This window comes from Oncorhynchus mykiss, chromosome 3 (assembly GCF_057628025.1).
Source record: "Oncorhynchus mykiss isolate SJ-2025 chromosome 3, ASM5762802v1, whole genome shotgun sequence".
Classification (NCBI taxonomy): Eukaryota; Metazoa; Chordata; class Actinopteri; order Salmoniformes; family Salmonidae; genus Oncorhynchus; species Oncorhynchus mykiss.
This window is the reverse complement of record NC_143024.1, coordinates 62554375-62574110: the sequence shown is the minus strand read 5'-3', so window position 1 is coordinate 62574110 and position 19736 is coordinate 62554375. Positions and strand designations below refer to the sequence as shown.

The 19736-nt window shown below is 45.8% G+C and overlaps 1 protein-coding gene across 18 annotated transcripts in view; it reads left to right on the top strand.

Annotated features, from left to right (window-relative positions):
- LOC110520153 (FERM, ARH/RhoGEF and pleckstrin domain protein 1) overlaps window positions 1-19736 on the top strand; it is a 107309-nt gene that overhangs the window by 61396 nt on the left and 26177 nt on the right. For 12 of the 18 annotated variants that reach the window (XM_036974534.2, XM_036974541.2, XM_036974540.2 and 9 more), the window contains 8 exons: window positions 14853-14957; window positions 15097-15139; window positions 15691-15769; window positions 16647-16744; window positions 17238-17352; window positions 18676-18823; window positions 19231-19326; window positions 19434-19600. In XM_036974534.2, coding sequence (XP_036830429.1) covers window positions 14853-14957; window positions 15097-15139; window positions 15691-15769; window positions 16647-16744; window positions 17238-17352; window positions 18676-18823; window positions 19231-19326; window positions 19434-19600 — 851 coding nt within the window. The remainder of the gene's footprint in view (window positions 1-14852; window positions 14958-15096; window positions 15140-15690; window positions 15770-16646; window positions 16745-17237; window positions 17353-18675; window positions 18824-19230; window positions 19327-19433; window positions 19601-19736) is intronic. The other 6 variants (XM_090229864.1, XM_090229861.1, XM_090229863.1 and 3 more) reach the window with 1 other exon arrangement.

Here is a 19736-nt window from a genome sequence, read left to right as displayed (position 1 = left end):
ATTAGGCTACATTAAGAACTTTCAGATGAATGGCCTGTACTTTAACCAGTATTAGAGGGAGGTACATTAATAATTCACAGTTAACACTAGATTGGGTTAGTCTTATTGAATCAGCTGATACTGACACAGTGCAGTAACTGCATGTTTTAGCAGCCACTAGGCTCCCAGGCCTCAGGTAAACTATGTGTTAAATGGTTTTGGGTTTAAACCGAAACAACGATACATCTCTTGATGCTGAATGCCTTCAATGGTGGCACACTGTACATCTCCTAAGTGATACTGCTGTGGTCCATGTTAAAACTGTTCCTGGTCCTTTTCTGTTGACGTGGTTGGTCTCAAGGAACCTCAGGGAATATATGGCTCATCTCTGACCACCATCCACTAAACATCACTCTGATCAATGGCTGACAGCTTACTGCAGCTCGACACCCGTCATTTGGTTTCACTGAAGAGGCCTACGGAACTTTTTTGCGAGTTTAATGTTTACTGTCAATTTTATTGTTTATTTCACTATTGTTTGATCTATTTCACTTGCTTTGGCAATGTGAACATATGTTTCCCATGCCAATGAAGCCCCTTTAAATTGAAATTGAATTAAGCCCAGAATGATATGTGATGGTCAATTTCTGATAAAGCCCCTCTGTGGGACTGGGTGTTAATCCTGTCAGAATGGGGTGTTCTTGTTATTCTCAAGCCTCTAAAGCTACTCTCACAGAGCACAGTGGGGGGCTTGGCTGTTCTCCAGACCTCAATGTGTGAACCCGTGGACTGAGTGCAGGCCCCATCCCAGGTCCTATACTATGTCCTTCTATGGAACTGTTTCAAGCACACACAATAATACTGCAATGTGTTCGAATCCTTGTTTTATATTTATAATGATCTCCCTGAAATACTTTTTATGTTAGCGATTCACAAACCATTTAGCGGGAGCCATCAGCATTCCTCCAGAATGGAAATGGTTCCAGTTTTATTAAGGGATTAAGAATTAAAACCCTTTTTTAAGTTGCCATGGTTACAGGCTTCGCTCTCTCTCCCAGGGTGCAACATTTGTATTCTGTTGTCACAAAGACCTACATTCCTGCTGGACCGTCAGCCTGCGGCCATGGAAGGAGCACCAGCCCCTCGTTTCTGCAGGGCCGTCTGTGTGTTAGTTAGAGGACCTCCTATGGCAGCCCTGAATGTGAGAATTCAGCGAAGGGATAGAGCCGTTGTTGGCACTCTGTGGAATGCTACTAAGCTGATTCCACTACAGTTCTATTCACGATGCTGACAGGAGTTGGTACAAGCAGGTCTGACTGAAATTTGGGATGCGGCGGCACAAGCTGATACATGTCAGAAGACAGATGACAAACGATGGCATCCCTAAATCCTTCTTTTGCGGATGCAGTCATTTAGAATCGGCTAGAGTTGGCCATGTGTCAGAGTTATAAACATGGGTGTAGCCTTACATGCCCTCTAAATACTGCTCCAACACCGCTGGCTTTACCCTTAATCAGAGTATTTAATCAAGAAAGAACACTCAAAGTCCAGCTGTCCGGGTCTCCAAAGTCCCATGGCTGTTCCCATAGAGAATATATGCTTTTAAAGCCCCCCAAATTGTTTGTTTTACCATCACCCTATCGCGTGAGTTAGTCTTGAATACCAGCCGTTGACGTTGTATTGAGTGCTGTGACATCCATCCCAATCTTACTGCAGTGTGCAACTCCCACCAGTGGTCGGAAAACGATTGAATGTGTGGCTTATGCTAAGGGGTGAGTTCAGTGGGTTAAAAAGAATTGTCCTCAACACTCTCACATCATGTGAGCTTAGCGTCCAGTAGCACAAAGCCAGTGTGATGTCGTGGTCTAGAAGATTGACTATCCATCGGTCTCAATTATTGTTCTACTCCTCATTAAACCACATCCAATAACAAATAATTACATTTGCGCTGTATATTGGTTTAATCACGATCACATGATGCTAACCTAGTATGTGGAGAACCCTGAATGTGATTCAATCAACTCGTCCCTGACACAAAGGTCGTAGGTTGAAAGAGACTTGTATACTGGTATTGACCATACATCACTGTGGAGCCTGTCAAAAACAAACTGGAAATGATTTCTTGGTTGTTGACCTTAATCCCCATCCCTAGGAAGTACAGTGCCTTTAGCCCAGGATCTGCTTTCTCCCAGATCAGGTCTATTTGGACTGACTAACTGGGGATCTAGAGGAAACTCCTCTCATTGACCGCCATATTTAGTTCTTTAATAATTAAACAAGATAGTTGCCTTTATGTGTTTTATATTGACTTATTTATTTTATTAAATACACATTCCTGTAGTTTAATTTCCATATAATAACTTTTGTGTAGTTACCGTTCAGCTAATACTGTAAAAAAAAAAAAAAAAAAAAAAAAAAAAGTTTATTGGAGTAGAATTGAATAACCAAACATTTTCCCAGTGGGAGATGTTGATGTTCCATAGCTCCATAAATACTTTAATATCGTCATACCTATTTAATTTGACAAACTTGATGCTAGCATTCTTTTGTTCTAGCGTGCCAATTCTCTTTGTGTTTGACGGTTTTGTAGGTTCAGTTAAACTGAAACTGGCCTTCCCTGTGGGGAGTACCCTGTAGAGTGACAGTGGATTTGTTGTGCTGAAGGTTAAGTCGTTTACACTAATCTGCAGGAGACACTTTGATTGGTCTTCTCCAGGAACGGAGCGTCTGTAGCTGTCATCATTTATTACCAGGAGGATTATGGGTAAATGAAAGGTTCCATGGGGCGGTACCACCAGCCGTGTCACTTCCTAGGGGAGACCTGCCCCCTCCTCACGCACCTGTTGACTTTCCCACTACACCCTGCCTTAGCCCTAACCACAGATCTAGGATCAGATCACCTAACCGCAAATCCAAACCGTGACCATTTGGAGGATGGCGGTCAGAGGCTACGTCCACCTACTCCGTCATAGCCTAGTCTCCCTTCACTCTGTTGATGCCCACCACAGGGTCACCGTGTGGGTAGGCTAGTTTGAGTGAGAGGAAAGTAAAACATCCCAGGGCCATGTCCCATTACTCCTACCGCCTGTGTCTGTTCTGTGTTTGACTCTCTCTCTCTTTTCCCCAGACAGAGGCTGTCTCCCACACTGCTAAGTCATTAGTGAGGTGTTGTCATTTGGGATATAGGGCTTTCTCCGGCAGTAACGTAACAGCAGTAGGTTAGAGATGGTTTACCGCACTCTCCTTCCCACTCCAATAATATTGGCCGATTATTATTTAAAAAAAAAAAAAAAAATGTTCCCCCTGTAACTGAATATCACTGCAAACAATCAAATACTGTTATCACTCCACATTTTGCTGTTGCGGAACCCTTCAACTGGGGGTTGCAGTTGCGCTACCATTTGCAGTTGGTATAATTAACATTGTGTTGGGCTCTGTGGATCTGCTGTGCTGGTCTCTGATATTAATGACGAAGAACACTTTATAATGTGTCTGCACTAAATCTAATATACAAAGCCCTCTATTTGGCCTTCTAATTCTCTTTTTTTTTCCTCTCTCTCATGCATTCTCTCACACACACACACACAGATTTGTCTGTTCCGATATCGCCAAACCGTTATTTTTACAGACAGAGGCCCATAATTACGTACAGTTGACTTTCATATACTTTGGTGAAGAAACTACATTCAGAAGCCCGTGTCCCATCAACTACATGTCTGCTGCATGCAGCCATTCAGACCTGACCTGAACCATAGAGAGAGTACCTGGCCAGCAGCCTTGGATGTTTCTGAAGCTAAGCCCAGGCTGCTAATATAACAGCTGTTCTTCAGGTTCTTAAACACTGGCTAATAATCTGTCATGTGTATAACTGTCTCATACTCACACCTAGGCCTATTCCAAGGATCATACAGATTAGTCAAAGTTCATGACTCCGGAGGTGATGCTGTGGTTAGCAGAGAGGTAAATGAGCCTGGCCTGTTATGGCATGTTTCGGTAGGATTTACTGTGTAAAGGACAACTGCGTGGCTGGTTAGCTCGCGGCCTCAATGGACTGTGATGGCTTTAGGAAGTCTCCACCCTGTTTCTTACCTCGCATGCGTACTATAGTTGCTCCCTCAGTCAAGCTATATAGGTTTGAGTTGGCATCTTCTTGTGCCCTCTCCTCTCAGGTTCACTCCCTGTCTGTTTACATGGACCTCAATCTGCAGAGAATTGACAGAGGCATGAATGAGCAAATCAATTTATGCTATTCTTTTTTTCCCCATCCATTGGCTTTGACCTCAGCCCATATTTCAGTCTGTTTGCGATTAACAGAAGCTGGCTTCAGTCATGCTGTATTTGCGGGCACTGAGTGGCATATTGGCAGATTTGGCTGTATGGCTGATCTGAGATTATCTGTATTGGGCCTTTTCCAAAATGCTATCATTCAACGCAGCTCTCCAGATCTAACAAAGTGTTCTGTCATGAGATACTGTGTGGTTTAAAGGTCAAATGAGATTGGACCATCAACAATATATGATATCAAATGACATCCGAATCAACTTTTTGTTGTGTGTTTGTATGCAGATCTGGATCGTGCGCAACATTTTAAACAGCACATTCACCTTTTAATGATGTTGAGATCCTTGAGCACTTCATTAATCTGTCAATTATCTTATTGATTGCCTTGGCTCTCAAGAGTACTGTACTGTGGTGTGTTTAAAACCAGTGCCCATGTTCATGAAGACTCTGAGAGTAGGAGTGCAGATCTGGGATCAGTTTAACCTTTTCATTCATAACGAATGAGATTACGTGGACAGGGGTGACCCGATCCGAGATCAGCACTCTCACTCTGAGGCGCTTTATGAACTTCGGGACGAGGTCAGAGATGTCCTCTGCTGTTTCTCTTGGAGGCGTGTCCCGTGCATGAGCCACGCAGGTCCTCGTGGGAGCTGAGGTGCTGTCTATTTATTATGGTGTCCAATTACAACACCTCACGGCACCCCTGTAACAACTGACGCTTAGCAGCATTCTATCAGCCCATAAAGTCGTTTTTTAAAAGGGTGTAACAACAATGGCACCTGATGAAGATATTCAGGAAAACCATTTTTTAATGGGGCATCACTCGCTAATCGACCATTTAATGGAATGTGATTTGCTTGTTCTGCGGGGAGGCTAACAGTGCTGAAACAAACATCTCCTGTCTGTCTTCTTTACAAAGACAATGTTGGTAACAGGATCTTATCACCTCAAAGTGATGATGTTGCCTCTATTTGATAAGGGACATACTGTAAATGCTTATCTCTAGAGCAGCGAAAGAGTCATGACAACAACACAACTCTAACCGGGGGGGGGGGTCCCTCCACTGTTTCCCTTTAAGGATGGATTATACCATTTTAAAACACGGCACATTTCCTTGTCATTTTCTGTATTATTTTATGTCATTGTTTGTTGTATGTCACTTTCTGGACATATCTGGAGTGGGAGAAGAGGAAAGTGTCAGTTTCTGCTGGGGAAAAGCATCCTACACAGAGTGACAGTAATCCCTGGCTTTGGGAATATTTGTGGCTGACAGTTTTAAGCGAAGCAGCATGGTGCCGGAATTTCAAGTGTGCTGAAAAGGATTGGGGGACGAGAGGGGAAAAGAGGGCCAGCCTTTCAGTAATTCCAAACTTCCTCAGAAACCCCCTGCCCCTCCGTTTATTTCCATGATCCTCTAAGCCAGCCATGAAAGAGGTCTCCAGCTGTAGAATATACACAATGTCATGGTTATGTGGAGCACAAGATTGCTAAATGTTGTGCCCAAACCTTTTGCTTTGCCCCAATGTTGTAGCCTATGCTGTCTAAGCTTCCCCTGTGTTTTGTTGACGTGTTCTGTAAAGAGAGGGCAAAGCAAGGCTGTAAAATCAATTGGGTGATTTGCAGCATTAAGATGAACAGTAGGAGACTCTCAGAGCACAGTGACGCACTGTTTTCCATTCTGCAGCGCAATGGTCACAACAGGACACTTCATTATGCTTATATGCAATTATATGCAAAAATCAATATGTTTCAAGCTGTCTTCTCCAAGGCGAGCACATTAAAGCCAGGCACCATGGAGGCAGTTTGGGAGAAAGAGGGGGAGAGTCAAGGGATGGAGGGAGAGGAGCCACACACAAAAATCAAGCCATCCTCAATCTCTTTAGCCCCCCAGTCCCCTCTGAATCCTGGGGACATTCCTGTCATGGCTTTTCTCTCCAGCCCCAGAGGTTTGGTTGCTGTGACATAATGACTTTGACAGCTGTGGCGGCCAGATCCCCACTTTTGCAAAAACTGTATGTCGCTGTGTTTTTATCCGCAGCTTGGGGTTTGGGCTTGGGATGGAATGTGGGAAGAGTCGGGATCTTATCTATGATCCTTTTTCAAGTAAAATATCCATGCATTTTATCCACTAAATAACACACTTTTACAGTCTCCCTTGAAGTAAATTAAGCTCTTATTTTTTAACCGCACCCCCTTACTGTAAGGGTTGTCTATCCCAGATCACTCACACACACACACACACTCTCACTCACTCACTCACTCACTCACTCACTCACTCACTCACATACTCACATACTCACATACAGTGCCTTGCGAAAGTATTCGGCCCCCTTGAACTTTGCGACCTTTTGCCACATTTCAGGCTTCAAACATAAAGATATAAAACTTTTTTTGTGAAGAATCAACAACAAGTGGGACACAATCATGAAGTGGAACGACATTTTATTGGATATTTCAAACTTTTTTAACAAATCAAAAACTGAAAAATTGGGCGTGCAAAATTATTCAGCCCCCTTAAGTTAATACTTTGTAGCGCCACCTTTTGCTGCGATTACAGCTGTAAGTCGCTTGGGGTATGTCTCTATCAGTTTTGCACATCGAGAGACTGAAATTTTTTCCCATTCCTCCTTGCAAAACAGCTCGAGGTTGGATGGAGAGCATTTGTGAACAGCAGTTTTCAGTTCATTCCACAGATTCTCGATTGGATTCAGGTCTGGACTTTGACTTGGCCATTCTAACACCTGGATATGTTTATTTTTGAACCATTCCATTGTAGATTTTGCTTTATGTTTTGGATCATTGTCTTGTTGGAAGACAAATCTCTGTCCCAGTCTCAGGTCTTTTGCAGACTCCATCAGGGTTTCTTCCAGAATGGTCCTGTATTTGGCTCCATCCATCTTCCCATCAATTTTAACCATCTTCCCTGTCCCTGCTGAAGAAAAGCAGGCCCAAACCATGATGCTGCCACCACCATGTTTGACAGTGGGGATGGTGTGTTCAGCTGTGTTGCTTTTACGCCAAACATAACGTTTTGCAGTGGTCTGATACTCCTTCCATTTCAATATTATCGCTTGCACAGTGCTCCTTGGGATGTTTAAAGCTTGGGAAATATTTTTGTATCCAAATCCGGCTTTTAACTTCTTCACAACAGTATCTCGGACCTGCCTGGTGTGTTCCTTGTTCTTCATGATGCTCTCTGCGCTTTTAACGGACCTCTGAGACTATCACAGTGCAGGTGCATTTAATACGGAGACTTGATTACACACAGGTGGATTGTATTTATCATCATTAGTCATTTAGGTCAACATTGGATCATTCAGAGATCCTCACTGAACTTCTGGAGAGAGTTTGCTGCACTGAAAGTAAAGGGGCTGAATAATTTTGCACGCCCAATTTTTCAGTTTTTGATTTGTTAAAAAAGTTTGAAATATCCAATAAATGTCGTTCCACTTCATGATTGTGTCCCACTTGTTGTTGATTCTTCACAAAAAAATACAGTTTTATATCTTTATGTTTGAAGCCTGTAATGTGGCAAAAGGTCGCAAAGTTCAAGGGGGCCGAATACTTTCGCAAGGCACTGTATATACTACCGTTCAAAAGTTTGGGGCCACTTAGAAATGTCCTTGTTTTTGAAAGAAACACATTTTTTTGTCCCTTAAAATAACATCAAATTGATCAGAAATACAGTGTAGACATTGTTAATGTTGTAAATGTTGTTTTCTAGACTGGTGTTTTGCGGGTACTATTTAATGAAGCTCCCAGTTGAGGACTTGAGAGATGTCTGTTTCTCAAACTAAACAATCTAATGTACTTGTCCTCTTGCTCAATTGTAATTCGGGGCCTCCCACTTTTCTATTCTGGTTAGAGCCAGTTTGCGCTGTTCTGTGTAGGGAGTAGTACAAGATCTTCAGTTCTTGGCAATTTCTCACATGGAATTGCCTTCATTTCTCAGAACAAAAATAGACTGACAAGTTTTATAAGAAAGTTATTTTTTTTCTGGCCATTTTGAGCCTGTAATCGAACCCACAAATGCTGATGCTCCAGATACTCAACTAGTCTAAAGAAGGCCAGTTTTATTGCTTCTTTAATCAGAACAACAGCTTTCAGCTGTGCTAACATAATTGCAAAAGGGTTTTCTAATGATCAATTCGTCTTTTTAAAATGATACACTTGGATTAGCTAACACAACGAGTGATAGTTGCTGATAGTGGGCATCTGTACACCTACGTAGACATTCCATTTAAAAAAATCTGCCGTTTCCAGCTACACTAGTCATTTACAGCATTAACCATGTCTACACTGTATTTCTGATCAATTTGATGTTATTTTAATGGACAACAAATGTGTTTTATCTTTCAAAAACAAGGACATTTCTAAGCAGGTGTACATATGGTGTGATTTTTTGTGAGGAAGTAGTTTGAAAGTCTTAGCCCTGGTGATGTCTCCTTCTTCCCCCCATTGTCAGTCTTAGGCTCCTGCTGCAATAAAGTCACCCTGAGCTCTGGGCTCTCCTACATGACCTGCATCTCAATGATCAGTCACTCACTTCTCGGCCCTGTTCCTTGCTTACAGTCTTGATACTCACACAAGCATGCGCGCGCGCGCGCACACACACACATACAGTCTCTTTTGGATCTTGGATGTCTTTTGGCTATTGCAGTGACATTAGCATGGCGACATTATCGCCTTTACTGTGTGGATGGGACGGACAATGAACAGGCTAATGCATGCGATCGGCATGTCAGATGATCTTTGCCGTTACATGATTTGTTATGTAAATCGAAGTAGTGGTGATTTTGATCCCTACTTTAATCCTCTCTATATGATGATGTCGTGATGCGTACATATGGTATTACTTAGCGCAGCGGCGCAGTTAAAAACAACAGAGGTGGAGAGAGCGAGAGAACACACTGCCTCAGAGACTGCCTCCTCCCTCTTCAGATCTGAAATGAAAGCACCACAAGGAGTCACCGAATGGGAATGCATCTGCTTCTGTCCTGTAACCAAGCCTCTGATCTCAGCCCGACCTAGTTTTTCCAAATGGAGAAAAAGACATAGGAATAATCTAACAAACCATTCTCAGTGCCCAGTGCAGTTTCACTGTGTCTGGCTTCCCAGATGCTGCTCTGTGCTGTGGCCAGCTGCCTGGATCCCCAGTCTCCACACACAGCCAGGCCTGGCCAGCTAGGAGACCCTGGCAGACCCAGTCCACAGCATGAAGTCTGGGGGGGAGCTCAACCCTCAGACCTGCTTAGTGTCTCTCATCTCTAACCAGGCATGACCCCCTTTGTTCCATGCCTGCCTGTCTATGGAGTGTGTGTGGGACCCCCCCCCCCCAGGAGAGGTTTGGTGTGCAGTGGGCTGGCTCATGGTGGGGGAGGTGGACCGTACAATGTACTCTGCGGGGGTAGACTGGAGAGACGCAAGAGAGGGAGAGGTACAAAGCCAAACACCTGACAGCATGTTTACAAACAGCAAAGAGGCGGAGGAGAGGGAGGAGGCCTGGGTTTGGTTGTGACCACCAACACAAGCAGACATGAGTGCAGACACTGTCATCTCTGTTTACCCCTCTCCTGTCAGCTGGAGCATGTAGAGGTCAGTTTACCGAGAAGTACATGCCTCCGCTGGAACATATAAACACTGCTAACATCCGATGAGACCGGGTTCAAATAAGTTCAATCTAGACACAGCTTTCCAGGATGTCTGGCTACAATTGGTATACAGAGATGGGCTGAAATCGGATTGACACTGGCATTACTGTGCAAAGCATCTGAAAAGCTCCTTAGATGAAGGCCCAAAGCAGAGTGATTTGTGACATTCTCCTGGAACTGTAGAGGACGATAGAAATGTCAGCTGCCAAGTGTGATATTTGCTGATGTAGTGGGACCTTTTTTGATAGTGAGTTCTGTGCCATGGGGATGGGACCAGATAGTATGTGTTTGTGTACCCTGGGAGAGAAATGTGTGTGTGCAGTGAACATGTGTGCTCCCGGAAGAGGTGTGTGTGTGGTTGTGTGTCTGTCTCAATGTGCATGTCTGTGCGCACATGTGAGAGAAAGCAATGTGTGTGTATCTTATCAGCAGAGCAGGCTGTGTACTACTGTACTGTATGCAGAGTGATGGTGGCTGTGCCTTGGCAGTGATCAGTCACTGTGACTCATGTGCTTCATTAATGACTGGGGTTCTTATTGTGCTGGCGGTCGCAGATGGCAGGACTATTACTGCACTGTGCCTCTGCTTTTAATCAGGCCCTCCGCTAGTCTACCCTACCCTACCCTACTCAACCCTACTACCCTACTCTACCTTACCCTACTCTACCTTACCCTACCCTACCCTACTCTACCTTACCCTACTCTACCCTACCCTACTCTACCCTACCCTACTCTACTCTACCCTACTCTACCTAGCCCTACTCTAGCCTACTCTAATATACCCTACTCTACCTTAATCTACCATACTCTACCTTACCCTACCCTACTCTACCTACCCTACTCTAGCCTACCCTATTCAACTCTACCCCACCCTACCCTACTGAACCTTACCCTACCCTACTCTACCTTGCCCTGCTCTACCATACCCTACTCTACCATACCCTACTCTTTACCTACCCTACTCTACCCTACTCTACTTTACCTTAGCCTACCCTACTCTACCCTACCCGACTCTACCCTACCCTACTCTACCATACCCTACCCTACTCTACTCTACCATACCCTACTCTACCATACCCTACCCTACTCTACTCTACCATACCCTACTCCACCCTACTCTACCATACCCTACTCTACCTTACCCTACTCTACCTTACCCTACTCTACCTTACCCTACTCTACCTTACCCTACCCTACTCTACCTTACCCTACTCTACTCTACCTAACCCTACTCTACCCTACTCTACTCTACCCCATCCTACTCTACTCCACCCCACCCTACTCTACCCTACCCTACTCCACCCTACTCTACTCCACCCTACTCTACCCTACCCTACTCCACCCTACCCTACTTCACCCTACCCTACTCTACCCCACCCTACTCTACTCAACTCCACCCTACCCTACCCTAACCTACTCCACCCTATCCTACCCTACTCCACCCTACCCTACTCCACCCCACCCTACTCTACTCTACCCACCCTACTCTACTCTACCCTACTCTACTCTACCCTACTCCAACCTACCCTACTCTACTCTACCCTACTCCACCCCACCCTACTCTACTCTACCCACCCTACTCTACTCTACTCTACCCTACTCCAACCTACCCTACTCTACTCTACTCCACCCTACTCTACTCTACCCACTCCAATCCACCCGACCCTACTCTACCCTACTCTAACCACTCTACTCTACTCCACCCTACCCTACCCTACTCCACCCTACTCTACCGTACCCCACCCTACTCTACCGTACTCCACCCTATCCTACCCTACTCTACCCACTCTACTCCACCCTACTCTACTCTACTCCACCCTACTCTACTCTACCCACTCTACTCCAACCTACCCTACCATACCCTACTCCACCCTACTCTACCCTACCCTACTACCCTACTCTACCTTACCCTACCCTACCTTACCCTACCCTACTCTACCTTACCCTACTCTACCCTACTCTACCTAACCCTACTCCACCCTACTCTACCCTACTCTACCCCACCCTACCCTACTCTACTCTACCCTACTCTAACCCGCCCTATTCTACTCCACACAACCCTACTCTACTCTACCCTACCCCATCCTACTCTACCCACTCTACTCCACCCTACCCCACCCTACCCTCCCCTACTCCACCCTACCTTACCCTACTCTACTCTACCCAACCTACTCTACCCTACTCCAACCTACCCTACCCTACTCTACTCTACTCCACCCTACTCTACTCTACCCACTCCAATCCACCCGACCCTACTCTACCCTACCCTACTCTAACCACTCTACTCTACCCCACCCTACCCTACTCTAACCACTCTACTCCACCCTATCCTACCCTACTCCACCCTATCCTACCCTACTCCACCCTACTCTACCGTACCCCACCCTACTCTACCCTACTCCACCCTATCCTACCCTACTCTACTCCACCCTACTCTACTCCACCCTACTCTACTCTACTCTACTCTACCCTACTCTACTCTACCCTACCCACTCTACTCCAACCTACCCTACTCTACTCTACCCACTCTACTCCGCCCTACCCTACTCTAACCACTCTACTTTACTCCACTCTACCCTACTCTACCCTACCCTACTCTAACCACTCTACTCCACCCTACACTGCTCCACCCTACCCTACTCTACCCCACCCTACCCTACTCTAACCACTCTACTCCACCCTATCCTACCCTACTCCACCCTACTCTACCGTACTCTACCCCACCCTACTCCACCCCACTCTATTCTACTCCACCCTGCCCTACCCCAGTCCACCCTGCCCTATCCCATCCTACCCTACTCTACCGTACCCCACCCTACTCCAGTCTACTGTACCCTACCCTACTCTACTTTGAATTTCTATCCTTGACTCTGTCCCACTGGATTCCTCCTTGTTCTCCAGGAACAAGTGTTGCACTATGTTATAGTACTAAGTACAGAAAACCCAGGCTACTGACTTAGATTTCCTCTCTGTATTAAAACTAGGCCTATGACTGTTTTTCTGTGGAGAGTTCTGACACTGCTGGTTTACGGCTGGTTGGTTCTGCAGCAGCACGGCCTTGGCAGGCAGGCAGCAGTGTGGGTGGTTGTTTGGCTGGTGTCTGCTCTTGTGTCCTCTAGCCTCCTGCTCCCCTGTGGTCTCACCCACCACCCTTCCGCCATATGGAAACAGCTGGTCCTATGTGGTGGTGCCCAGAGCTCCCTACATGCCGCAGTCAGAAGGGAGAGTATTGGAGGGAGAGATAAAGCAGGGAACCTATGGAGAGGGAAGCTGTGTTGATGCTTCTTTTGGACACTCCTGTTGAATGGATTATTATGCTGGTGATGCAAGTAACTGTTTAATGAACACTGATATAAGTGAGTGTAATAATGGAAAACATTTCCCATTGGTTAGTTATGTGGGTTGCCCACTTGTGATTGGAAGAGGTCACTATATAATCCAGGAAGTAGAGAAGGCCTTAGTTTCAATGACTGCCCTTAGAGAGGGATAGCACTTGGTGGAGAAGGAGAGGAGTACGTCGTGGGTGGAGGATGTATAGAGACTAGAGTGTGTGTGTGTGGGGGGGGGGGGGGGCTGGAATGTAATCAGTGGAACGTAGTCGAGCGTGGTTTCCATATGCTTGATGTGTTTGATACCATGCCATTAATTCCATTCCAGCCATTACAATGAGCCCGTCCACCTATAGCTCCTCCCACCAGTAGAGTAGGAGAGGGGGGAGGGGTGCAGAAGGGTGGAAGCAGTCAGTCTCAATTGGTGCTAGGTCATTATCCTACACTCTTAGAAAAAAGTGTTCTTCGGCTGTCCCCATAGGAGAACCCTTTTTGGTTCTAAGTAGAACCTTCTGCGATCCATGCAACCAAAAGGGAACAAAAAAAGGTTATTTCAAAGGGTTCTCCTATGGGGACAGCCGATGAAGATTTTAGGTTCTAGATGGCACCTTTTTTTCTGAGAGTGTAGACAGGGTGGGACTGTTACTATAAACACTGGAATAACTGTGCTACGTTCTGCTCCGGTGAAAATCAGCCAGAAGAATGCAGCCTGGCTAAACGGCTCCACTCCCTTCCTCTCTGCCATGCTTCAGTCGTCTTAGGAGTTTTCTAATAGGAGTTGTGGCTTTAAACTGCAGTCCCTGACATCCCTTTGTGCCTCTAAATGAGGAAGGTTTTCTTCTATAAAGGCAGGGCTGCTATTTGGGGTTGCTTTGGTGTCGGCTGTGTATGTTCCCCTGGGATTGGAAAAGAAGTAGTGGGTGAAAAACAGCCAGATGACTGACTCAGACGGAGACTTCAAAGTGTTGTCGTGGAGGAATGGACCTCCTAGGTGAGCCGGGCTGCCAGTAGATCAGCTTCAAAGAGCACTGTGCCATCGACAGTCCCCACGGTGACGCTTGTAATTCAGAACAAAGTCACAGGGACAGACTCGTCCCCCTGTCTGTCTGATCCTCAGTGTCCCAACCCCTGGGCCTCCGTAGAGGGAGGGAGATGCTTTGAGCAATCATCTAGAACCTGGGAGTGAAAAGAGAGGGGGTGGTGGCGCGTTAGTCAACCAGGATATGGCTTCTATGAAGCCACCCACTATCCATCCAGTCAGTCAAACGACACTCAGTCACTACTGCAAATGTCACTATTGTTTGTCTGTGCCATTCCTCCTAAACCCCTAAGTCCTAGAGGGATGATGAGACCCAGTCCGGAATGTGCTCTGATGCTCGTTGGTCCTTGATTAGACTTGCAGATGGAGTTTGCTGAGGGGATTTCCAGTGAAATGTCAGAATGAGTCTTTGAAACCAGGGGGGGGACAATATCATCCTTAGTCCAAGTACACATTGCTCATTGAATGGTTGAGCTAGTGAATGCCAGCCAGCCCGCCTTACAGTCAAAAGACAATCACTACTGCACCATGTATTTCTGTAACTTACCCATGTCTGTTTCTATGTCTTTTACAGCAAAGAGCCTCTGGCAAGGTGGTGTTTGACCTGGTGTGTACCCACCTGAACCTCGTTGAAGGGGACTACTTCAGCCTAGAGTACCAAGACCACCACAAGATGATGGTGAGGGAAGACAAAAACACAGTACGACAGGGGTTGTTTCCCGACTAGACGGGAAGGTTGTTTCTTTGTCTAAGTGTAGAAGCTTTAAATTCGTATCTCTATGCCGACTAAGGGACGTTTGTCTTCCTTCTCTTCACAGGTTTGGCTAGACCTCCTTAAGCCAATAGTCAAGCAGCTGAGACGTAAGTAACCCAGACTTCATTACACACTTTTACACGGCAAACAATGGACAGTTCAGTCTTAATTTGCTTCAGCTAACACTGTTGTTGTTGCTGCTAACAGAAGAAAATGAATCAAGCCAAAACATGGGAACATTAAATGTCTTTGAAAGGAGACAGCTCGGCGAATTCATTTAGTTGTGGCTTCTCAAAACCACGTCTCATCTGAGCAAACTTAATCACACACAGAGACCATCTTCCTTCCAGTCGGAGGCTCTGCTGTTAAATGTTTACATCTCCAGTCATAAAACATTCATGAAGTCTTATAAAAGACTGGTCTGCTCATCTACAAATGAGGACATGTGGTGCGCAAGAGCCAATGCACTTCTTCCTTGCTATGATCAGTGTGAGAGAACCCAGATTCAGGTCTGAGTGAAGTAGAGTATCGGAAGGAATCATAGAGATTCTAAATCCTAATTCTATGATAGGAATCTCCCTGATTTTAGAATGTGTCATTTGTATTGTCTTGGCTGTGACTCTACCTATATAACCATGCCATGATCTCACACCCACAGGGCCCAAGCACACAGTCCTGCGATTTGTGGTGAAGTTTTTCCCCCCTGACCACACCCAACTACTGGAGGAACTGACTAGGTAAGACTAAACAGGAAGAAGCCTATTAAACCACGGGAGTTTTAACCAGCAACATACCAGCCACCATTTCAGAGGAACCTTCAGTCTACAAGGCTCAGCTATAAGATTTCCTAATCTACAGGTGCTTAATAATTGGAATTTGTATTCAGCTGACGAGCTGTCAGTGCATGAAGTCATATAAGGCTGACTGCACAGCACACAGCAGGCTATCAGCTGGCATATTATGCAGTCTTTCCATTAGAGTAAGTCATTCTCGGGTCAGATCTGTGTGTGGAAACGACTGCGATGTCACAGAATATAACTGCTAATTCAGAAGTGACTAATGTGTTCCAGCCTCCCAGCAGATTTATTTCTGCCTCGGACATATAATTCACGCCGTCCATGTTTTAAACCTGCCAGGTTTATAATGTAGCACCTTGAAATGGTGCTGGTTATTTTCATTTAAGACTAATGTTTTTCTGATGTATATTTTCTCATTATATCATTAATTCCTTGACCCTACAGAAGGTTACAGTTGATGTTGGATGGGTAACGAAAGACCGCTTATCCATAGACAAGACTGTTGCTCTGCAGTCCAGTTGTCTTTGTTAAATGCAGTTTTTGGGGGGGTTGTACTGTACTATGATGCAATCGTAAGGGGTCAGTCAACAGTCAGTACTTCCAGGTGTGGTGACATGCATGTGCCAAGAAGCTGTCTTTCTGAACCTGTTGTGTTATAGATCGTATTTGGCAAGCTGGGATCACCTCCAAGTGTTTCCTTTTTGAGGCTGCTCCCTCCTGCGTTGTCGTCTGACAGGTTTTCTGATGTTAACCACACACAGACACAGTCATCCTGTTGACTCTGTTCTAACCTGTCTCGTTGTACCGTCTTGTTCAGGTACCTCTTCGCCCTGCAAGTCAAGCATGACCTTGCCTGTGGACGTCTGGCCTGCAACGACAGTAGCGCGGCCCTGCTGGTCTCCCATATTATCCAGTGTACGTCTCTCTGTTACTTTATGGCTTAGTGGACCACAGGGTCAGTAGAGAAGATGGATGTGTAGGGAAACACGTTGTGTTGCTCGTGCCGTCTTCAAAATGTGCCGACCAGGATGTGGTGCAGCATCCCAAATTGACAATCAGTGTGTTGCCATGGATACCTTTTTATAGTCCTCGTCTGAATGAAATCTGGAAAGACGGACGGCTTCAGAATAACCAAACGTGTCAGGACCCTCCCCAGAAAACACTCTTGAGAAAGTATTTTTGAAAAGTCATCCGTTCCTCAGCCTGCCAGGATTCTAATGCTAGAGGGAGCTGTCAAAGTGTGATTCTAGAGGGAAGAGACACAGATGAGGATGTATTCCATTGAATCTATTCTCATCGGTTCTATTTAGGGATGTAAGCGAATGATCCAAATGATCAACCTGCGGTGTTGCAGATACACTGCACACAATGTAATACAATGTCATAACATTAACCCTTTGTCCTCCAGCTGAGATTGGGGACTTTGAGGAGAGCCAGAGTCGGCAGCACCTCCTCAACAACAGCTACATTCCAGACCAGGTGGCTCTGATCGACAGGATCATGGAGTTCCACTCCAAGAATGTGTGAGTAACTCCTCTATAACTGGTTTGTCTGCACTGAGCTGTGTGCAGGCATTATTCAGGTCCACTCTGAACAGGAAAAGGTCGTGAAAGACCCTTATACTTTCCAAGGCAATGTTTAATACGCAGATGACACAGTCGGGGAAACTCGCCACTGAATGAATAGAGGGCTTTGTTCCAGTGTGCTAACTGACATGGCATTCTTCGTCATGTTTAGACAAGGCAAAGCCCCCTGGGCTGGTTGAGCGGTTAGGGCCTGGAGGTGCATGTGTGAATGTCTGCTTTATTAGCAACCCCGTTTGGGTCCCCAGAAAAGGTCTGGAATCTACTCGGATCACAGCCTAATGAGCAACACACCGCACCAGACTTCAGCATGGAAAACAGCTAACAACTTTGGATTTCCATTGTTGTGTCTCTCCTGTCTAGTCAGCTGACAGGTTGGCACAAGGGAAACGGTTGCTTGAACTCACTCACTGTAGCTTCTCCTACTCCCAGTATTTTTCCCCCTATAATCTCTTTCCTAATTGGATAGTTCTGTACTCCAGGGAGAACACACGGTGGAAGGCTTCCATATCCCACAATCCCCTCGGTGTCGTCCTCATCGTTGCAGCTGGCTGGCTCTAAACATGTGCCAGGAGGACATGGTCAGCCCTTCCCTCACCCCCCAGTCCTCCACGCTACACTGGTGTCACGGCAGAGGCGGGAGATCACCAGGCAGCTGACAAGATGAAAGGAGCTCCGTTAGATTTGACTGTCCTCCCCGGCTTGTTCTTTTTATTTTCGGTCTTTTCAGCTGATAACACTAACCACAGTTCTCCTGGCAGGGAGCCATGGCCAGAGTTAAATCTCTAATTAACTACAGCACACAGGAAACAGGAAAGCTTTTTCACAGATAAGAATTAGGGAAATGAGGTACTATGCAACTTCGTTTCTACCCAGAACTCGGTGGTGTGTGGTGTCAGCTGAATGTGGGAACACAGATTGGCTTGTGGCTTGGTCTCTCACCACATTTACAGAACATATAGGACTATGTATTTGGTGGTAGATATTATGCCGATTTAAAGTACAGTTCTTGATTTAGAGCAGCCAGGTTCAGAAGCTCAAAATGGATGTGAAATGTAACCGTTTGTTGACCTCTTTGAATTCTGACGCATCCCACCTCATCTCCACCTTGCCGTGATTGTGAAACTCATAAAAGACTTGTGTGAGACTGCGTCAAAAGAAGGGCACTATAAAGGGAATAGAGTGTCATTTGGGACATGTCCTTGGAGAGGCCTATGAGACTTACATGAGACTTGACGCAGGCTATTGTTTGTGTGCTTGTAGGGGTCAGACGCCAGCAGAGTCGGACTACCAGCTGCTGGAGGTGGCACGCAGGCTGGAGCTGTACGGAGTGAGACTGCATCCTGCCAAGGACCGCGAGGGCAGCAAGCTGAGCCTGGCCGTGGCGCACACTGGTGTCCTGGTCTTTCAGGTGACCGGCACTACTTTACAGGTCAACACAGAGTAGAGCTGGATGGAGTTAGAGGATTTGTAGACTGCTGTTTATAATTAGAAACGTACAGGATGTTTGATCCAAATGTTTGATGTGGATGGTGTAATGGCAAATGGGTCGTTTAAATGATTAACCAGCTTGGTTATGCCACACTTGCTTGCAGCTGTTCTGCTTTTCAATTGCTCTTTGAAGTGGAATTGAGTTTGACAGGCTTTTGACATGTGACAGTTTCTCTGTTCACAAATCTATTGGGATTAAGAGCTAGTTCTATTTGAGGAATGTGGAGCTGATGTTTGATGACAGGATTATTAAGACGAACAGGCTGGCTTTTATTGCATGGCACACGCCATGTTAAACCATTGTGTGAACTTCTACATCGGCTGCAGGGACACACCAAGATCAATGCCTTCAACTGGTCCAAAGTGCGCAAATTGAGCTTCAAACGGAAGCGGTTTCTCATCAAGCTCAGGCCAGACCTGAACGTAAGTCACCTGGCCATAGACTATAAGAATTTAAAATGATAATCATTACCAATGCCTAAGTGTTTTGCATTGATGTGTGTTACATCTATATCTGTCCCACCCTGCAGCAGAGCTCTTACCAGGACACTCTGGAGTTCCTGATGGGTAGCAGGGACTGCTGTAAAGTCTTCTGGAAGATCTGTGTGGAATACCACGCCTTTTTCCGCCTCTTCGAGGAGCCCAAACCCAAACCCAAGCCTGTCCTCTTCACCCGAGGCTCCTCCTTCAGATTCAGGTAGACAAGCTGGCCACACAATAATAAAGCAGTCTCTCATGACACATATAGCAGGATATAGCAGGTTTGATGAAGAACCAGTCAGTACCTCAGTCTGAATCTCATTTACTAACTGTCACCCGGACAAAGCTGCTCC